The sequence below is a fragment of the Dromaius novaehollandiae genome, chromosome 5, assembly GCF_036370855.1.
Source record: "Dromaius novaehollandiae isolate bDroNov1 chromosome 5, bDroNov1.hap1, whole genome shotgun sequence".
Classification (NCBI taxonomy): Eukaryota; Metazoa; Chordata; class Aves; order Casuariiformes; family Dromaiidae; genus Dromaius; species Dromaius novaehollandiae.
Window position 1 is genome coordinate 30,864,678 of NC_088102.1, and position 22,359 is coordinate 30,887,036.

The 22,359-nt window shown below is 38.4% G+C and overlaps 1 protein-coding gene across 3 annotated transcripts in view; it reads right to left on the bottom strand.

The window, feature by feature from the left end:
* AKAP6 (A-kinase anchoring protein 6) overlaps positions 1-22,359 on the bottom strand; it is a 289,951-nt gene that overhangs the window by 170,792 nt on the left and 96,800 nt on the right. For all 3 annotated transcript variants that reach the window (XM_026095076.2, XM_026095075.2, XM_026095073.2), the window contains exons 3-4: positions 18,425-18,676; positions 11,144-12,937 (exon numbers count right to left, since the gene is read on the bottom strand). In XM_026095076.2, the coding sequence (XP_025950861.2) occupies positions 11,144-12,937; positions 18,425-18,676 (2,046 nt within the window). The remainder of the gene's footprint in view (positions 1-11,143; positions 12,938-18,424; positions 18,677-22,359) is intronic.

A 22,359-nucleotide genomic window follows, 5' to 3' on the forward strand; every position in this document is an offset into this window, starting at 1 on the left:
TTTTTACAGATGGGTCAGAGAAGGATCCAATGTGAAGTTCTTTGTGCCACTGAGAATAAAATAAACATAATAAAGCTCACAGAGTTAAAGCTGGCACAGTTAGATTACTCTGATAGTGTGAATGAGCCCTGGAAAACATACAGACTTTCGGATTATCATCCAAATCTGGTCTTTGAAGTTCATCATGCTACTGGCATTTATCATATTGTTTCTGAAAATAGATTTATTCATAAATAGCCACACCTAATAACTCTCATTATTTTCACATATATATATACATATATATATGTGTATACACACACACACACATATATATATGTATAAACTGAGTCATTTCTTCTCTACAGAAAATCCAAGAGGCCTAAGCAGCAGCTAGGGAATAAAGATAGGTGTCCAAAACATGCTCCAGTACAGCGTAAGTTTAAGTTTCTCTTACATAACACAGCATCAAATAACTTGAGCTAAGGCCATTTTAGATTATACCCTCGTATGGCCCTGTCTCAGTCAAAGGCTAGCCAAATCTGGAGAAGAGCTAAGAGATGCAAATAGTTTTAGGTCACATACTGTTGTCTCACTCCACCGGTAAACCAGGGAGCCAAGTATGACAGTCACCAGACGTTTGTATCCAGAGATGTATCAAGGGAAGGACAAGAGCAGCAAATATACCTGAGCCAAGAAAGATGATGCTAGAAACACCCACAAAAAGGGGGCTTGAGCTCTGCAGCAGCAGCAGAAAGGATGCTGAGCTTCCAGCGGGATCCTGGTGCATGGGACAGGAGGGTACAGAGGTGCCTGCCTTGAGAGGAGCCAGGAGAAGTAACAGGCACCAAGATGAGTCCTTATGTCCTGTCTACAGGATAGGGACACAATGCTGTGACATAGAGCCATGCATTACAAAGTCCCCAAATCCTTTTTTGTCCACTCTGGACAATTCTAAACTATAGTAAAAAATATGGAACTTAGTCTCCCATTGCTCATAACTGCAAATTTATTATTTATTCTACAGATAAGCCTAAAAATCAAGTCTCCTGATCTGAACTATCCCTTTTCTTTCATTATGAAACATCTGTTGTGCAGCAACCTTGATCCAAACTCTGTGGTTAGTGCAGGTTTAAATTCAGCATCTTCATTTTTAGTGAAGCTAGTTGTCTGATACCTTTTTCTAAAAATGTTGCCAATGTAACTGTTAGTGTTGAAGCAATTCATGGTGTAAGGGTACTTGGCAGTACTGCATTGCCTCCTCCAATAATTATTTTAAAAGTTCTGTCAGCAACATATTTTATTTTCAGATTGTTTTGGAGCTAATATATGTATTGATTATGAACTTAGCTGCATCCCAAGGATAAAGAAATCTTCATTTGCAGTTTTTCTATATAATGGTCTCTTGCAATATATTAGCATATAGCATTATTCTGCTCTGAAAAATAGATAGTTGTGGATGACCATCATTCCTTGGTTTGCATACCCTGAGTATTTGGGCTTCAGAGTGAACTGGAGGTGGAATGCCCTTGCGCAGCTGCTGTTTCTGCCCCATGGTCAGCTGCCACCTTCCACATACACTGGGCAGAGCCAGGGGACCCTGTATCGGAGCCACGCTGGCACCTCCTCCAAGTGGTCCTAACACTGCTTGACTCTTCGATCTCCCAACGGCTGGGAATGAACCCCGTCCTCCTGCATTTAATTCCTTTAAAAATGCACATGATCTATGCACACCACAATATGTTGTTGCTCCTGTAGCCTGAACTCAGAGTGGGCCTATGGCATGATTTCAATTATACAGAGATTTCAATTATACAGAGAAAAGAGACTTCTGAATGTTGTCCATGCACTTGCAAAAATGTTTAACTTTGTTGTTTAAGTAAAAGCTAAATTCATTATTTTTACATGACATTTTCAACAAGCTAGCCAGTAAGTGATAAAGGAAGAAAGCCACTATATTCTTGCCCTGACAGTCACAAAGCAGGATTAAACACTGCTTAGTTAAATAACGCAACTATATTTCACTAAATAAAAACAAAAATGAGTTACATTTGCAGGGAGACAACGTTTATAAATTATTTGCAGTGGGTAGATGGTTTTTCTGCAATATTTTTCACAAAATCTGTAGAAGTGCACAGGTTCTGTTTCTTCTCTTGAATTTAAGAACAGCAACATATTCATACCACTACTTTTAAAGATCAGAATGATATTTCAAAGTTAAATTTGGTGGAATAAAATAAATAGCAAACAAATCTTATTGGAGCATACATTAAATAAAAATATCTTATTAAAGAGGGAATAAAATATTTCAATTTACAATTTAATCGCTGAATTTCTAACAACTACGACTGCGAAGTTATGCAAGTCTTGTTCATTAGAGAAATCAAAATTTTTGTAAAATAGGTGCAGTAACAAGCTCTGGGCTTAAGAGGGTGCTATATTACAATTTCTAAAAGTTTTCCAAAATGAAGAGCAAAAAACCCACATTTTACTAAAATAGAACAGATACTGTTTGCTTCTGGGTAACTGCTGACTGTAGTGACCTCTGCTATATCCTTGACATGGATTAAGATATAATAACCATGATTCAGTCCCATCAGAACTCTTAATTCAGAATTATCGAATAAGGCTAATTGGTTAAAAAGGATAAATCTGTCACCTCACAGGAAGTATTTAAGTTCTTTGACCCATGAACTTGTTTTGAAGTTAATATTTCTATGTTTAAAACTAAAAACAGGCAAAACTGTGGTTGCCACTATTCTCTAAATACAGAAGCATTAAGGAGAGATCAAGACTCGTAACTACACCTCTCTTCTTTACTCCTTTATATTCATCTAGTTCCCCAGTTTAGCATCCTGTCATGCACTCAGTTCTCCTTCACCAGCAGCCTCCAGGGAAATCCTGCCACTATTACTTCCTCTATTAATTGCTTTTCTTCTGTCTCCTAGTTTATCTACCTTTCCTTTTTGATAGCTTCTTTTTCCAGTGGTCTGTAGTGGGCAGTCCTTTAGACCCTCTTTAGACCCTTACTCTGACTTACCTTTTTTCCCAGAATTTTGCAAATGTTTACAAAATTATACAAAAAAAGAAAAGTATCTGGTCTTCTGTGCCTCTATCTTATTCTTTATTTTTACCCCAAAAGCAATTCTAGCAAATTTACTGTTTTTCCTTGCTTTCTATACTCAGCAGAGGTGTAGGTGATTTGCACTGCAGTGCATAGATGAGGTTGACCCTTAGCGTGGACTTACCTGAGCCAGTTTTATCCTAGCTGCTATAGTTTAGTTACCAGTAATAGCACAGCAGGAGCAGGACAGAGCTCAGCACAGGCTGACTACCCATGGGCATACAAATCATGCTGAAAACTTCAGCTGAACTGTTATCTCTGTTTTAAATTACCCTGTTTGTTTTTAGTCTTGTACAGTCTCACATAGCCAGATGCTGGCTTCAGCAGGGAAAAAGCAATGGATAATACTCAGTTTCTCTGGCTCATCCATCCACACCATCTACAGCTAAAAATCTGTTTGCGTGTTGGCTCTCCTGTCAGCCTGCTCTGGAGAGTTTTCAAACATTGTCCAAGGAAAACCAGTGGGAAATCTAGCTCTCACTCCAACAATCTCATCTGAACTACTTGAGAAACAGGGTTCAAAATAAGTCTCAACTAACATAAAGGAATATTCAGATAAGATTCTTGTTTGATTGGCTAAGCAAAGCTCAGCTGTTTGAGATGATTATCATCTATGCTCCAAAACCTAAAGCAAGGCCAAAAACCGAATCTTTTGCCCTTCTGGTTGCTTTCAAGATAACTTTCAAATATCTGTCTAAGTCCTACAGACTGAAAGAAGCCTCTGGGAGACAGTTTCCTGTCCCTATTAGCCACAGATTGTATTCACTCTGGTGCCTAATGATGACAACTATGATTTAAAAGTCAGCATGCTTTAATGTTTCACTCCTGATCATAACAAACTGGAAAGGATGGAGGAACGAAGACCAGTTGCTGTCAAAACACATGAAGATACACAAGAAGAAAAGGATATGAACATATTTTGAAAAGTTATGCAACCATCTTACATAAGTGGACTGGATCTTTCCTCTCAAGTTAATCCTCTCCAGACCCTTGAACATTTCTCTTGCTCTGACTCATCTCCAGCATGTACACATTTTAAGGCAATGGTGCATTAACAACAGTAGAGAGATTGGAATTTAATTTAGTTGGAAGTTAGTAGCACTGTATTATTTAAATAATTAAATATTTAGAATAGAGCATGACTCTTTCAGTATACTGTATCTTTCTAGAATATCCTGTACTTCTCACAGAATATGCATAAAACATAAGTATTCAACAGCTTAAGTATATTACGTAACAGAACAGCTAGACCTTAAAACATTGGGTATGGCATATCACTTTGTAGTATAAAGAAATGAGCATTCTCTCCCACCCCTCTGTATCTACCATATTTAAGGAAACACTAGAAAACACAGCTTTCAATTCAACAACTTTGTTTTTCTTAGTGATGGCACGTCTCAAGGAGCATGAAAATCAATACAATAATCAGTTAACAGGGTTGTTCCAAAGCGATCTCAACCCTTAAAAAAACCCTCCCACCAAATGCTTGCCCCTTGTCAGAGGGCATTTATAGAGGATTCAGTCCTGAACAGCACAAGAAGATTCCTCTTACACCACCACTGCACACCCTAAATTCCCGATAGCAATTTGACTGCTTCCCACTGTATTTTGAAAGCTCGTGTCATCACTGAAAGCTTCCAAGCCTACTTCAGGGGTGCGTAAGAGCCTTTCTTTACCTCCATGAGCAGAGGACCGACAGCACTGAATAATCCCAGACAGTAAAGACTGCCTCTGCACTGACAGAAATGAGTCGATCGTAAGATCACCCTAAAGCCAATACTGAATACTTGTCTAAATCCTAAATGACACAGCAGGATTCCTGTATCCCCTTTAAATCTGGAGCCTCAGCAGCTTTCCAGGGAGGTGAGCTGCTCACCACTGCTCCCCCTCCAGCGCACCCTTTGCTATGGTGAGAAGGGGAGGTTCTCCTCCTGCAGCCTCACCCTTCCCTCGCTCCAGCTCTGCTGCACTCTGTGGCCTCTGCTAAGAGGTAACAAATAACAGAAGGTAACAAATAATCTTAGACCAATTTCTAGAAACTTTTCGTTTCACAAATAAATGACACGGATGGCTCTGGTGCAGGCCTGTAGCTATGATACAGATCATTAAGACATGACTCAGAGTTGTAAAGCCAATGGTCGTTTAAAGCTGATCTGTGTGCCTGCCTCAGCGCAGGAGGGCTCGCACAACCGCGTACGCAAAGGCGGCTGCTCCTCACTGCAGCTAAGCTGTTAGCAGCCAGCCCTGAGCTGAGGTGTCCAGCTATGCACAATTTTGAGCACTTTGAGACTACACATGGAAAGGCAAATGCCAAAGAAAAGCGAAAGCGCTTGGAGGACCTATTTAAAATTCAAGCAAACAGGAATGACACATTTTGGAAAAAGGGAAGGTTTACTGTATTTCAGTGTCATCTTCCAGGAAACAAGTATTTGCCTAGGTGAAAGTGAGTGGTTATTTTTATATGTACTCCATTATTGCTAAATAGTAATTTTAACCACCTCTACAGCTGAGGGATGGATTTCCCAAGCAGGGGAATATCATCAGACTCAAAACAACAAAGTACAAACTTGACTCTCGGTACAAAACGTGAAGTGACATTCTCAATTACGCTGCACAAACCAGCAAGACTGCTGACTTAAAAAATTGCAGAGTTGCCAAGGAATTTCTGTAACTGATATGACTTTTACTTTGTTTTTTCTAAATTAGTCATCAACCAAGGTTAGTATTTCAATGTAAGTAGCATAAAGCAGCATGGTAAGATTAGAGATGAACTAATTCTGACAATCATTTTGTCTCTTAGGAAAAATATGAAATTTATTTTAAGGGGGGTAGTATTAAAAGCACTGCTCCATAATTTATTGAAAGAGAGATAAGGGGAGCATTAAAACACTTTAGAAATCCCTTCTGTGGTAATCCAAAATAAACAAGTTCTCTTCCCTGTTGATTACCTTTGCTTTTTCTACCTGTTCTGCCATTACTGATTTCTGTTCTTCATTTCTTCTTTGCTACCAGGCCCCATTAGTATTACCAGTTCCTATTCATTTGTCACTACCCCAGTCCAGACATCACTTTCTTCCGTGTGCCCTTTCCTCTAATGGTGAAAATCACCTCCAAACACAGATAAACTTTGCTTCTCCTAAAGCAATTCAGCTATTTTCACTGTACCAATGTGGTGCTTTCAGCTCATTCTCTGCCCACAGTCAGCTCTGATTCTGTCCCCCTTCAACCCAAACAATACAGATTCTTCCCGCTTTTAATCAGCTTTCTGAATACTCTGAATACTTTCTAAGCAACCAGCTCTCCACAGCCGAAATGGACTCCTACACCCCCACATCTCCAGCACATAATTTGCTCTACTGAATCCATCAAACCATTCGCAGAAGCCTATGCTTTAGTCACCCCCTTTGTGAGTACCCTCTGAAAATGTAATTCTTTCCCACCCAGAAACACAAGCTGTTTTTACAATCACACTAACAAGTTAAGTTACGATATTGCACTCTCCTTTGTAGACCTCTCTCTGCAAAGCTCATTGATCCTTAGTTCTTCCTAGACAGCAAATTAATCCCATACTCCAATAACTTGGAAGGGGTCTTTACACTCTGCTCCACAGAGGTTTCAGGTGCAGAGGGGAAACAGGGTTGTGCAGAGGTGACAAGGTCCCTGATTGGGCCCTGGAAGTCAGCAAAGCCCCTTGTCCAGCTCTTCTGTGTAGGATCCCAGGGAAGTGCACTGACCGATAGCAGAAAAACAAGGAGAGCAACATTACTTCCTTAGCACGCCACAAAGGTGGGCTTCCAGAGCCAGGGCTGCATGGGCTCTCCAGGCAGAACGCTGAGCTGACAAAATTGACGGTAAAGGCATGAAAAGTGGTGAGCTGAAAAGACGGGATCAATAGACATCAAATTGCTGCTTTCAGAGGAAATTCAGCTGCCCTTGCAGAAATGGAGCCTGTGATAAATCAACCTATAAGTCTATAACTGGAAAAATTCAGCAATTTACTCCATACAGTCAGCTGAGAGGCCTGCAAAGCAAGCATATCTTCATTTAAATGGAGTCTCTTACCTTTCTACTCCTTGTAATACTGCTCTCAAAAATCAAATAGAATGGGATTATCAGTGACCACTGATGACAGCATCAGGATATCAGTATAGTCAGACTAATATTGCTAGAGAAGGAGATAAAGCTAGCCAAAGAAGGTTTTTTCTTATTATTATTTTATTCATGTGAGATGATTAAAAATGCATGGTCATTAGATCAGCTCAAGATCACCTTCTCACTCTAATTTTTCTGTTTGCATATAAAACTGAAAAAAAATCTGATTTTTATTATGACTTTAAGGAAAGCTTAGTTTTCTCACAGGAAGTAAACCTTAAAAAATCCTGAAACTGCTACTGTGGAGTCCTAATTTTAAATACAAGAAGTGGCAGTCATCTTACTGCAAAGAACTGTGTTAATTTTACCTGTGAGAATGATGTCTTATCTTTTTCCCTCCAGTTAGTAAAACAGAAACTACAGGGCTTAATCTGTGTTCTAAAAACGCATTCGGGGTAGCTACCATATGCTCAATGTCATTTTCAGAGCAGAACTATACTTCAACAATATAAGGAACATTCAGAATTGTGTGTCACTTATTCTCATATTTAATTCCATAAACTAATTTCTGAGACATACACGGAACTGCCACAGCAATTGTAACGTACCACAGAATGGAGGGACCCAGCGCTACACACCTAAGAGCTGTGCACCACAGAACTACATGCAGTGCAACACAGTGTGACAAGAATATGTAGTAGTTATCAAAACCAAGAAAAAATTCCTGTTAACAGCAACCAGGCCCAGTCAAGCTAAGCAGAATTCTCTTTGCGGGTAGACAGATACATTCATAGTACAACAATATTTGTGCAAGTGTATCTGCATGACTTGGAAGTATGAGAAAGTAAGTTTTTATCAGTTTCTGTGCATGACAGTCCTCAGTATATTTGAGACAATGGAGAAGGCTTCAAAAAATTGCCTTAGCAGAGATTCAACTAATTGCTTACTATCAAGATTTTACCAGATTTATACTTATTCAAAATTATTCCCATCATAATAAAATATTGAAGTTTCTTTGTTCACACTATTATCTAGCTAAAATATGACTTCCAATGATTTTCAAGCTGCCAGTCGTTTCTAAGCTGCTTCTCTTCCAAAACAAAATGCTGATTTATTTTAACTTTGTTTTACAACCTCCATAAATAAAATATATTGGGCTAGACATTTGCAACAGTGTAACTGGATTACTAAAGTTCAGGAGCATGCTTCTTCTGTCCTTAAGTTCTCATTTCCAACCTGACTTCTTCAGCACAAAACTGCCACTAACAAAAGTAGTATTGAACTATTGCTAGGACATATACTCGTGCAATTAGGAAACTCCTTTTTGGGGCTGAAGGCTTCTTATTAAATAACAGCATGAATATAAACACCAAAGGATGATAATTAAAAAGAAATGGCACACTTGATATTCTGCTTACTGAATTATGAAGCAGGAGATCAGGCAAAAGAAAGAATTGTGACACAGGTATGGTACCTTTGAGGTGGATTTTGTTTACAATAGTTCATAACATCACATATTTTCCATTTTTCTGTCTTATGTCAAATTAAACAGAGTAGCTCAGCAAGGCACCATAGTGTTACTGATTATCTCAGTAAGATCTCTTGTATCCAAAAAATGATTATTAATAAGTATAGTCTTATAAACAAAGATATAATTGCTAGAAACGATGGGAAAACTCAGGCAAATAAGCAGCTCATGAAAATCAGATTTCTTCAAAATATTCTAATTGCTTTGCAAAACATTTCAAAATTTTTCCTCTGCTAATTTTTATTCACAGTTCAAGAAGTACATTTTCAAGATGTTCTAGTGTAGCTAGTATATATCTTTCTGCATTAAATAAACATGATACTTTCTTGTATGCTGCTTTTAAGGTCATTGATCACTGAGCTCTTTTCCTAGCAGTGCTGTTTGCATCTGGCCTTCTTTCTGTCTAAAGCTTTTCTCCTACTCTGAGCCCCTTCCCACAACAGACTTCACAAGGATATTTTCAAACACCAGTCTCAATGTTTCTCAAATATGGATCACAACCAAAAACACTGAGAAGCTGTAGGAAAAGCTTTGTTAACAGCAGCTAAGTTCCTCAAGGACAAGAGATGAAGCAGTAATGAATGGCTAGAAGGGTTTACTCTGGCCAGAGGGTGGTTAACTACCTTTAACTGCTGCCAGGAGCTCAATCTATTCTCCACAGGAATGTAGGGAAGAAGGGTATGGGGAGGAAGCGGGGTGTTTACAGCTGCAGCCAGCAATTACAGCTGGTCCTTATTCCTCAATCCTGGCAGAACTGACCTGCAGCTGCAGGGAAACACACAACAATCAATGACCCTGAAAAAGGGGTTAACCCATTCAAAAAGTTTGAGAAAAGTATGATTCGAGAGGGTGCTGTAAAAAGTTTCTCCGCCACCTGCTTCTTGCCAAAAGGATGCTTGTCTGCCTCTAGAGAGCATCTTATTTATTCACAAGTAGCTTTGATGGGATCTATTGCTTGCACAGACTGTATGTGCCAGCTTCATCTCAACTAATTTTAACACTACACAAATTTAAGCATAAAAATGGCTTGCAGTTACGAAGACAATTCTTTCATTAGAGTCCAGAAGGTGATCCCCAGCCATCGGGATGGAGGGAATGACTTAAATCATTGAGTGCTACCCTTTGGAGCCAACTGTTTTCACGCTGACAGCTGCTGCTGAAGAAATTTTTCTCCCTGTTTTGTACCCTGACTTTATATTCGAACATCTCTAGCTCAAATGCCTTTTTACTGGTCACAATATTTTCAGTATCTTCAAAGTTTTTTGAAATCATGCATCATAAGAAGTGTTTACTGAACTTATAAAACCAAGTCCTTGTTTTTTCCATAGCTTTTACAGAGCTCGACAATGCAGAAGATCATGCAGATACCAGATTTGGCATTCAGGTACACAGACCCTTTATCCCATCTTCTGTCAACTTTAAAGACTTTTGGTACCATAGAAGATATGGGGCTGTTTTTTGTTTTTTGTTTTTGTTTTTTTCCGACAGCCATTTTACAAAACTCTATTGAAGATACACATTAAATGTACTGAATAGGAGAGCTTCTCTACAATGGCCAGGAATACAAACTCATTAGAAAACCAAAAAAACCCAATTACTAAGAATATAAGGTAATAACTGCATTATTGAGATGGTTAGGTCTTTATTTGAAGATTCCATCTCCCTATCCAAAGCTCAACTCTCTTCTCTAGAAGGTCTCTCTCTGTGCTTACTACTACATCCCCTTTTACCTTTCCAAAGAAGAGCTACTTCTGAAGGAGTGATGCAGTAGCCGAGGATAAAATCCCATCTTCTGCAAAGTTTAATGGGATTGCAGCACTAGTATATTGCCATTATTTAGGAGGGTTTACTTAAGAAAGAAAAAAAATCCAAAGATTGACCCTATGCTTAGTTCCACCAGCCTTGGGAGTGGGGGAAAAGGGGAACGTAAAATCACTGCTAGGGAAGTGAACTGATTAAGAAGAAATGTTGGTACTGTTCATGATATGACAGGAATCAAGAAAATGATTCCCCTATCTTTGGGCTAAAGCAGTTTTGTTTAAAACAGGCAGATAATATGAAGTGTCACTTCATTCAAATATAACAAAGATCCTTGATTTTCTAATGTTTGTTTATCTTTCGCTTCATCCAAAAATAACATATAATTTACCTGATTCTTTGCAAAGAGAAACTCTAATGATAAAATAATGTTTTGCCAAGCTTAAAGGCACTGGTGTAAGTAAAACAATGCACGCAAATTCTGTACAGTTAAAGTTAACTACAGTCTACTGTAATTACAACATTCACTGCTGTTTTCTGCTTGAGAGTAGTCACACTAGATGAGAATGTTTTCATCATTAAAAGGAAACAAGAAAGCAGCCCCATCTCCATGTATAAGCTTATGAAGAATACTGCATAATAACACAGGATTACTGCCTTACCTCAATTTTTTCCCATATGGTTTCATAATTCTCTTGATGTTGTATATCTTGCATCAATTGATGAATTAAACCTGATTTACTTGAAGCAGAAATCTCATTCTCAATGGGCTGAGTGACAGCAGTCCTTTCTGACTTTTCTTCAACATATTTTTTAATGCTGGACACAGGCATACAAAGATCTTCATCGGAGAGAATATCGCTGAGAGGCCCAGATTCAATACTGTCACCCGAGGAGGATACTATATCACTTGAAGAGCTTGGTGAAATCCTACCCAATTTCTTATGCTTTTTTATCTGGTATGATGGGTACATTTCTGAATCTGAATTCATTTCTGACAGCTCCCAGTCATCAATGTTTTGAACAGTTTCTCTTCTGGGCTTTTGTGGCAGCAACTTTGTCAAATTTTCTAGCTTCAAAGCCAATACTTCAGTCTGTTTGAGATGTGAAGGAAGTGCTAAATATTCATCAGATCCATACCAGACCTCATCACCATCTTTACCATTTGTATTAACAGAACCTGGTGATGAGGAGTAACTTTTATTATTCTTTCTTGTTGGTAGAAGAGGTGATGAGTTGATAAGTTCAGAACCAACTGAGGAAGCACACTTTTGGCTACGTGTTGGTGAACTAAAAGGCTCAGTTTTATCTTGTGTTTGCTCATTTGGATCTGTCTGGTTACAAGAATCTGATGATGTAGAAGTAGAATCTGTTTCTGTTCCCTCCAGAGACTGAGAGTTACAAGAAGTAACTCCATTTTGTTGACCTGAACGTCCTCTTTTTTTGACTTGTATTGGTGGAGCCATTTTACACACACCACCGGATGTTCTGCCAGATTTCGCTTTCTCTGGAGTGTCATGAGACTTCTTGTGCTTCGATTTTTCTTTGTAGATGTAGTAAGGAGACTTAGCTAGACTTATGGGACTGTCCTTAAAGTGATTATTTATTGTGTACTCAAGATTTCTATCACCTATTTTATTCAAGCAATCGTACGACTGACTAACTGCAGACGGACTGTTAGTATAGGGTGACTGTAAAGCTAGGCAAAGCTTGGACCTGTCTGGTGGGTCTAACAATGAGGGTGTACTTCTACTCATTTCATTCTTTACTATCTGAGAGATATGTCTTTTTAAATCATTGGCTTCTGTATAATCTTTAAACGCATCATCTTTTAGAAATAAACCTCTTTTTGGCAATGTCGGCTGTGTAGGGGAATCTTCATTATAGTTAAAGCAGTCTCTTATGGACCTCTTAGGAGTTGAGTTTTCACAGTGAGGGTGTTTGATTTTTTCACCAACGTTCTGTGGAACGTTGCATTCTTGTTTCTCTAATGTGGAAAGTGTTTTGCTGTCAGTTGATATGACACCATCTTCAGAGCAAGGTCCTTTAGATAGTGAGGAATTCTCAGAAGGAGGTAATAGTGAAAGCTCATGTAGTGCTTTCTTGTCTTTGCTTCCTCCCTCATCTTCTGCTGAAAGAGGTAAACATGTTTCTTTCTCATTTAAAGGTTCATTACTTTGGGGAGCAATTGAATCAGCTGCTACTGCAAGCAATCCCACACTTCTGATAAGTCCTGGAAAGTCCTTATCCATCTCGCTGTAGTTCCAAGATTCAAACGATTTTGCTTTACCTTGACTGGAGGTCATATCATCCAGAGCACCAAGCAAATCCTCACTAGGACTATAGTCAGATAGTTCAAATGCAGTAATACCACAATCCAGTGACAAGTAATTCTGAGAACATTTGATAGTTAACTGTCCAGAATCATCAACTTCAGTTAAAGAGTCAAGACGATCCTAAAACAGACAAAGTATAGGTACTTCTTAGAAGATTAAATCTCATATACAGCAAGCACAAAGAAATTAACGATCAGCTACTATGTTTCACTACGTAACATCCAGAAAAGCACTCATCATCGAACTGCTTCACAGTTCGTGCAGTAGCTTATAGATCAGCAAACCATTCTACACTATTTTGAAATTAAAAGTGAAATTAAAAGAAAAATGTTTAGTTTCAACTTGATGCGGCAAATTACCTAAAAATAGCAAATTACATTTGTATTGTTATTCTTCCCCTTAAATTCAGCTCTCGGTTCTACTTACCTTCTAGGGGGAACTCAAAGTCCATAGAACAGACTCATAGTATTTCCTGTGCTAACTACCCTGAACTGGACGGAGGGAGGGGATCTTGGGGAGTGCTGACTATTTCAGCTGCCTTGTTAATCCTGTGGCTTCACAAATGTATGCTGCTCTGCAGTCTTTCTATTGATTGCCAGAATGGGTCTTTTCAAACACCACCTAGCAATGACAGACATTTCTTCCCATATGCATAAGACGTTGACTGCTAATTACATTTCACTTTTTTTCTAGCATTATCGACTGACAATTTATCTGCTAGATATTTGGAGCATCAATGTAGAACAGCTCAAGGTACAGAAATGATAGCTGGAAATCCTACACCTTCATCCTGCCATGGTCCTTAGCCAGAATCTTCTCGATGGAAGTCCTTTGATCACAGATATAACCACAGAAGTCCACCACAGCTGGCAAATGAGTTTTTAAGATCAGAGTCACATTAATGTTTATAAATATTTTGGTGATGTACTTGGAGACTAAAAAAATCCAAATACTGTAAGATCTAGAAGCAGTTTGATATATAGCAATAACAGCAAAATCGCTGATTTAATGTTGTAACATCTAGGCAGGCCTAGATCAGCTATTTCCTGATCCCAGCACATAACTTTAAACCTGAATGTATGACTAAATAGTTCTGAAATCGTAGAAACAATTTCTGTTCTTTAGACTGGTGTATATTTTAAATAACTCCATAAATAAAACAATTGAAACAAAAGAAATTAGCAGAGAATGCTAATTTGACAAAAGAAACTGAAAAGCAGACCTAAATAGAAAAAAGGCAGTATTAGCTCAAGCGCTTATTATTTAAAAACAATCATAAAGGCAAATCAAACTGCATGTTTTAGGATTTTAACATTAGGCGCCCAAATTAGTATACTGGTCTTTCTTCCCATGTTTGATCATCATAATAGAGTCTTGGAAAGCAAATTCTGAGTATCTGAAATAGGTTCCTGTACTAATTATTCTCTGGAGGAGCTCGTCTCACTCCACTGACTAAACCCATAGCTTAAGGATCTTATGCAACATGCGTAAAGAAGATGCTATTACCCCACAACTTCCTCATCTAGCAATAAATTGCTTTTACTACGGTCTGAACAAGAACAGTCTCAACAAAGGAGGCTATTGTTTTCCACCCTTTATGAGCACATTTAGCTTTTCAGCCCTTTACTTTGTCCACCACACTTGTACTAATCAAAATATAGATTAAAAAACTCCAGGTAAAAATATTGTTTATAGAAAATTTGGTTTAGAAAGTTATTCATCAATCAAAATCTTAGACTTTGAAAAATATCTTTTATTTAGTACACTGTTCAAATGAAGAGCCTATGCCATAAATTGTCCCTCATCAATAGCCTAGAATTAAAGTTGAAAGTTTCCATAATTCTGCCAAATTTATATTTTGTAGCTGTAATTATTAAGGAAAATAATGACTAAACAATGATCTATATTACAGCTGCATTTTCCCTCTAATCTTGGGAAAAGATTAGAAACTGTAAAGCCATATATAAATCAAAACCCTTTCCAATACCCTAAGGGCCTTCATTTCTCCTGAGTAATGAGCTCCATTCCTTCGTCTCTTAAAAATGTGTTTATTAACATTAATAAACTTTACAATCACATGCATTAAGCCATCTCGCTTAGTCATTTCTCAGGCAGCCTCTTAAATGTGTGCTTCAGAGGAGCATTATTCAATGCCAATATTACCATTGTTTTTATTTCAGGAAAATTTTGTATTTAATTATTTGCTTGGCTGCCAATAGGAGTACCTTCTCTCAAAAAAACTGGCCCTTTTGTGCATTAATATTTCCTGTAAAGCTCTGTTGGCTGTATTTCCAATACCTTCCTCACGTTTACATTTAAGCCAATACAATTCTGCATTTATTGACTATTTCAGATAAGCTAGTTTAACTTATAAGGTATTTCTTTTGTGAATTTACATTCACTGCTTATCTGCTATATGGAGTTATAGCACATCAGGATTCATGTTATTTTAACATAAGCCTGTACTGCTCCTTTCCGTATTTCCTGTCTTTATCAACTGTGAAGTAAAACTGACAGGTTAGATCCTAGAAGTTAACTCTGATTTTCATTTGAATTTGAAAAGTTAAAGCCTGGAGTAAACTTTGGAAAACTCTTTCGAGTGTTTCCTGCCTCCTTTTGATCAAATATATAATTCCTCACAGAGGCTGCACACAGCTCATTTTTCTTATCTATCTTTGGATAGCCCCAGAAGCAGAAAAAGGGAAATGTTACTTCCCAAAGCTTTTATTAAAAAAAAAAAAAAAAAAAAAAAAAAATTAATTGGCATCTCCATCGTGACGGCCAGCTTGCCTCACTGGTTCTTATTCTATTTCCTCCAAGCCATGAAACTTTTCTGTGCCCTTCCCTGCTGGCACCTCATTCTGTACGGCAGTGCCAAGACAGCCAACGGCACAGTAGCTGGCTGCCCCACTGACTACCCAGGCTCCTGACCAGCCGGTACAGCCTGCGCTGTACGTTCTCACGTTCCTGTAGCTACTCGGCCAGTATGACCCCAGCTCTCTATGTTGCGGCTAGCCTGCGCGTACTTGTGCGTGTTCCAACTACAGCGTAAATATAGCCTGAGCAGGATTGTTATGCTGTGATCGATGGTGCAGACTATGAACTGAGAGAGCAATCAGTTTTAATGGGATGGCTCTGTCTCTCTGTGCACAAATGAAACCTTGGCAGGCCACTTCATCCATGGAGCTCCTCAGTCACCGCTGGCAGCCACAGCTGCTCTTCACCGCCATGTAGAAGATGGTTGTCTTAGGGAGTGAGCCAGGAGGCTGCTTACCAACTATTTTGTGGAAAAAGTGCATGGACTACAGAAAAGCATATCTGCTGTATTGGTTTATATCAAATGTCCTGTGTCTACAACTGTTCTAAAGATCTTCTGCTAGCTCAGCTTAAAAAAAAAACAAAAAGGACAAAAAGGAATATGTAAAGTGACCCTTCCACAGACAACCTTTCCACTCATGCCCTCAGCTCCTACCAAAGCTCACCATCAGGACTTCCTCATCCAGGGGTAATAATTGTCCCTATCTTTCCTTAGCTTGTCACATTTCTATTTTGAACCCATCTGTTCTTTCCACTTCCAAGTGTCCTAAGGTAGTGAATTCCATTACATAACTCTTCATGGTGTGTAAAAATTTCCTTCTGTTCATTTTAACCCTAGTAACTTCTACATCTTCTTAGGAGAAAAACTGAACTGTCACTCCCATTCATATTCCCCAGGGACTACTGGAAATTAGGAGAATGATTCCCCAAGGAAGGGTTACTTGTATGGACGAAGGTTTGTAGGTTCGCTCAAGCAGTCTCACTATTCGCATATGCATAAAAACCTCTAATAGATAATACTTCTGTCATGAAGCATTTATTAGTCCTACTCAATATAGTACTGGCTGGGAAAGGATATGTGGGAAATATCAAAGAAGAGTACACAGATAAGAGTAGAGACAATTGTTTCTACTTTATATATTATTTATTATAGTCAAATAAAGCACCTACCATTATATCTGAGAACAATTTAAACAAATAACTGAAGGTTAAAATCTACAAAGTAATTTCTGGAAACTTATTCAAACATTAGAACAAAAACTTGGTATCAATATTGTGTCTTTACTATTGCTATCTATTAATTTTATCAAAAATTATTTGTGTTTTAGTTGAGGAAAAAAAGAAGCCATTATGCCAGGACATTTTGTCTTTTTTATAACCACATGAGGCTATCTGGCAACATTTTCTTCCTCCAGAGAAAAATAATCTATCCCTCCTCAGTCAGACCTCCCCTTTTTTGAGAGATTTTTTTTTATATATATATATCATTTGTAACCAGATCCATACTGGACACTTCCTGTTTCTTAGTATCTGAATCAGCCCCTTCCTTATGCCATAAAATGACTTCACTCTAATTCACCACTCTGGACATTCAGACAAGTGTGAATTTCCTCCAAACTTGCCGGAGAAGGTTTACTAGCAACAGCAAAGCAGAGACCGAATCTGAAGCAGCTTGTATGTATACATCAGGAAGGGGGGTGTGGAAGGTGGGCCTGGGCATATCTGAGGATTGATTTCAGAACCACCCACTCTCTCTTGTAGCAAAGACAATTATAAAACCCAACAGGGACTAAAGAAATATGTACATTCTCTTCAAACTTGAATGATCCGAAATTAAGAACATTTAGCAAACTTTTGACTTTCTTTGTAACACAGCTCACAGAATCTCATTGCATTAAGCTAAAGGTCTCTTTCTGTAAATAAATATATCTAATCCTAACTAAAGCATCTAATCCCAATTTTAGGGCTTCCAGCAAATGAATAAAGAATCCTCTACACCACAAGCTATCTTATATTGATTATCCTCACTATTAAAAATGTGCATTTTCTTTCAATTTTAAAAGCTTGGGTTGTTAGTGTCCTTCTAATTAAGCTAATTTAGTAACAATGCTTACCGAGGAAAAGGCAGTATAGTCAAATGAATCCAAATTTACATACCATTTACATGTGTGTGAATTCTACACTCCTTAAGCGTGCAAAATGTATGATGAATGCATAATTGCTTCTCAGGCAAAATGTACTACTGTTTAGAGGCACACTGCAGAGTTGTCACTAAAACAAATTTAACTGCATGTTCTATGCTTTAAAGCAACATTGATCCAGTCTGGGAAGCTGCGGACAACATTATGTGACCTTAAGGTTTGTGTATGCAAAAAGTGAAATGTTAAAGCTTTTGGGTAAAGAATTCTTTGCACACAAAAATTAAGTTTTGAATTGGATATGAACCTTAAATTCAAGGCTGACCAGATCCAGGATTTTGGTCCAGATGTACCTCTGTAAACATTCCCAGTCCTTTATGAAAAATATTTGGACGCAGAACAAACATTGCTTGACACAAGACACTTCTGAAAGTTGGCCTTATCGACTGATACTCTCTTTAATTTGGTTCAACGAGGATAAATATCAGTTGAAGAAACTTAAGATAGTTTCATACAAAATTAGCATGAAATATCCAGATGGTGAGTAAGCCATCCTTAAAATTGTCATCCTAGCAATTTTAAATGTACAATAGGGATGAGCTGCTTGAAATGCAAACATAATTCTCAAAATTGCTGAATTTAGTTACTATACCTCCTTTGTCTCCTCAGAAAATGCTTGCAGAATATCAGTCTGCCTGGTGTAGTTTCCATTGGCGTCTTGTAGTCCCTGGAGAATACGCTCTCTCAGAACCAGAACAGAAACACGTAGCTGGTGCCAGAGCAGTTGCACTGTATGGATATCGACTATCACATTGACAGAGTAAGACAGAAGCTTCAGGGAAAACTCAGTCTCTAGTAGAGCATGAATTTGTTCAACATGATCAGATATATCTTCGCAAATATCCTGTAATGAAAAAACAAAGTAGGTATTTAGCTACAGGCACAGTTCTTCCATGGATCAGCTCTACTTGTCTTTTACTTTTATTAAATGCAGAATAGATTATTTTAAAGAGGGAAGATAATGTAATTAATATATGCAGAGTTCTCTATTTTTTTACTTATGGCAATGCTATAACAACTGAACCAGCAGCTGTCCTGTTTGGCAGGAGTCCTCAGTAAGTGCAGAGATAGCATACAACAAGGAAGGATGGCACAACAAGATCACGTAAATCAGAAATAGAAAACTAACACTATAAAGTGACATCCTAGAATACAGTAATAAGAAAGAAAGTGTTAAGATTGGAGCAACCAGTCTTCCCCCCCACCCTTTTTTTTTTCATTTGAAACATGATGAATTGGATCTGTGCGATCATCAACAAAATTCTTTGGTTTTATTATTATCTTTTTAATCTAGTCTCTACAGCCAAATAGGGCAAATGTCTGGGATAGATTCAATGTGAGCAACCTATTTCTGAGATCCACTGCTGACTGCTGTGACAAGAGGTCTGCTAACTTCTGCTTAGTCTTGTTTTGGAGTCAACAATGAACAGAAGATGATGGGTGGAAGAAGAGACAGTGGGAGAGTAGAGAGCCTGTGAACAGTTGCGTGCGGAAAGCAGAAAAGATGTAAATTACCAGTTTGTAAAATAAAGATTTTGATGAGATGATATTCTCCAATTTTAATGATTAATGCTGCAGAAGTCTAACCTCTGCTGCGTACAGTGCAAAATCTTTACAATCTACTCTTAATTGTATTTGTGAAAGGATAGAGGAATAGTTAGGCATACACTACTGAACAGCACTACTTCATAATAATTCTGCTTGAAAACTATAAGAAGCATAAATGAGTAAGGAAACGTGGTTAAAATACCGAAAACCAAACTAGCCCTAGAGCCTAGAGTACTTTTTTCTTCATCTGTAGTGTATACTTAAAAACAGTTTACTAGCATATTTTAGATACATTTATTTCCTTAAAAAATCTTCAAGAAGTAGGTTAAACCTTAAAAGATATATATATATATTTTTAAGTAAATGGAAGTATATACATAATACCACCCCAAAAAATGAGAACTAACAACTTAATTTTGATTCTTTTCAAATTTGCTTATTATCCAAACAACTATCACAAAACCTTATGTCTCTGCTGATCCTCTTTATGGTTTTGTACAGAAGGATAACAATACTAGAATAACAAGACACCTAGTAAAGCTGATTCTAAATTTCTAAGTTAGCAATACATTACAGTATTTTTTCTCAGTTCAGGTTTGACATTTTCAATTTGAAAGTAAAACCAAATTATTTGATGTGTGATTGGCAGCAGCATTTACAAATTAAACCAAAATTAAATCCCTCGATAATATGAAAAAAATCTTAGTACAAAAGATAGCACAATATTAGTCCTTGAGCAACTACTACGCTTGAGTACTGTCAGCAGTAACTTGTTTTAATGAAACAGTGAAGGCTAAATGGAGTTCCCTGCAGGAGCAGTGCACAGAAAGGCCAGAGATGAGCACAAAAACCTTGGGGTTCCAACGAGCAGAGCTGCGTGGCTGCCTTGAGACAGAGGCCACATCTTGTCCCCTCTGGCCTCAGAGGCCTGGCTATGACAACCAGCATCTACTCACCAGCGCGAAACACAGCGCCTGCCTGGCGAGGCGTGGGGTGGCGAGCGCGCAGAGCTTCAGGTGTCTGCACGCTTCCAGGCATGCAAATCAATGCTCTACTCGCAAAATCAGCGCACTAACCAAATTCTACCGACACGTGGCCTAATTAAAGCTAAACCTCTCAGCAAATTCTTTTCTAAGCTCTGGAAAAGGCTACTATTCATTCATTTATCCATTCCTCAGCCTACGACCAAAACTTTAGCACAGCTATATTTCTACTCATGTGGATGCTTCAGTATGTTTCAATTTATACTATCAGTCTTCATTATTTTCTAACTATCATGCACCTAGTCACATTCCCAATTCAACTCCCAAAAGAATTGTCAGACAGCTTGTAAAACTCCAAGCTGTAAGAAGAGATTATTATCAAGGAGCAAAAATCTCCTGACGATCTCCTGATAATGTACTGGAAATATTGGCCAATTAATCTAGGTTATACTGTGAATTTTTGCATCCATACTGCAAAAAAGGAGTTTAAGAGCTACTGTTATTCTAGCTACCAACGCACATCAAGTTTCTGAAATAAACTTTCCACAGCAACACAGAAAATTTTGTCCCAAAATGCAAATCCCAACACCACTGAAGTTTTGGAAGAAGCACATATTCAAGCAAAACCAAGGAGTATCTGTTAATTTTTACATGACTTGTTATAAGTTGCTCATTTTCCTCAAAAATCAAAGTCTTTGAAAAACTTTAGAGACAACTGGGAGCATAGCAGCAGCAAAATGCTTTATGTACTAACAAGATAATTAACCACTCCTGACAGCTGCAGTAACATGGAGAGAACTCAAGGCCAACCTAGTCTATATGCAAGTGAAGGTCTGATACTCTGAAAGAAGCCTATCTGACACTTCCTGCAATGCAGGGATGGTCTTAAAATATAAGACTACTCTTACATACTCTTTCTTTCTCAGAGAGAAACAAAGTACCAGCTCTTTAAAGGAGTCAGGTTTTAGAAAGGACAGGTGACCAAAAAACAGGAGGATACTTTGTGAGTGGCTGAACAAGCCAGGAAAGGGAGCAAGTAACCAAGTCCCTACATACCTTGTCATGATACATAAACTCTGAGCTCCCTTTCGGGACTGTATCAACAGCTCACTCTCTTCCAGCCCTAGAATTACACAGCATTGGATTTCTGTCACTGTTGTCTTTACCTTCATGAGAGAATATGAAGGAATTTTTCCTTTGCTTATAAGTCAGTTGACAATTATTTCCCCCCCATCCTCTCTTCACATTAGGTGAAAATCTGACTGAACAGGTCAGGAAGTTTGATTTCATCTGCAACAGGGCCAGGCATAGATTTAAAGGGATTTAGCTCTCCTGTTAGTAGCTCCAGCTGCTCAATGTTCAGAAGTCCTTGACAAATGGCTATAGCACATGCACAAGTGCAACATGTCCAGGTAACACCGTCCCATGGCAAACATGCTGTGCCGTCCACCTGCATGCACGCTCTAGGTCTGTGGAAAGATGGAGTAGGCTGAATTTACTCTGCACTTACAGACTGTTAGCTCTCTGCACACATGGTATGTACATGGGCACACACTAGTCTTTTGGGTACTTCTTGAGAAGAATCACGGGAGACGCAAGTTCGTGTTCCTGCATCACACAGCATTGTTTTGGCTGGATGACTCTTCAGTGTCAGCTGTGTCTGCAGCCATTTTCACAAGCACCAGATTTCATTTCACCAGAAGCCTGGTTCCTGGATAAAATGCGATTAGAACTGGCCCTGCGGGAAGTCCACCTTAAACAAACTTTGGGGAAAGGATTTAGGCCCCTATCAATATCCCCTTTCCTTGCTTTTCAACTGCCATATGATGGTGGGAATGTGAAGGCTGAGTGAAAAATAGCATGGGAATATATGTGTAGAGGCTAAAAGCTAGCCCCTCTATCAAGGGGAAATGAAATTATGACTTTCTCTATACAAGGTAACATTACTTAGTCCTCAGCAGCAGAGCATCAATAAAGCTGCAGCCCATTTAAGTTG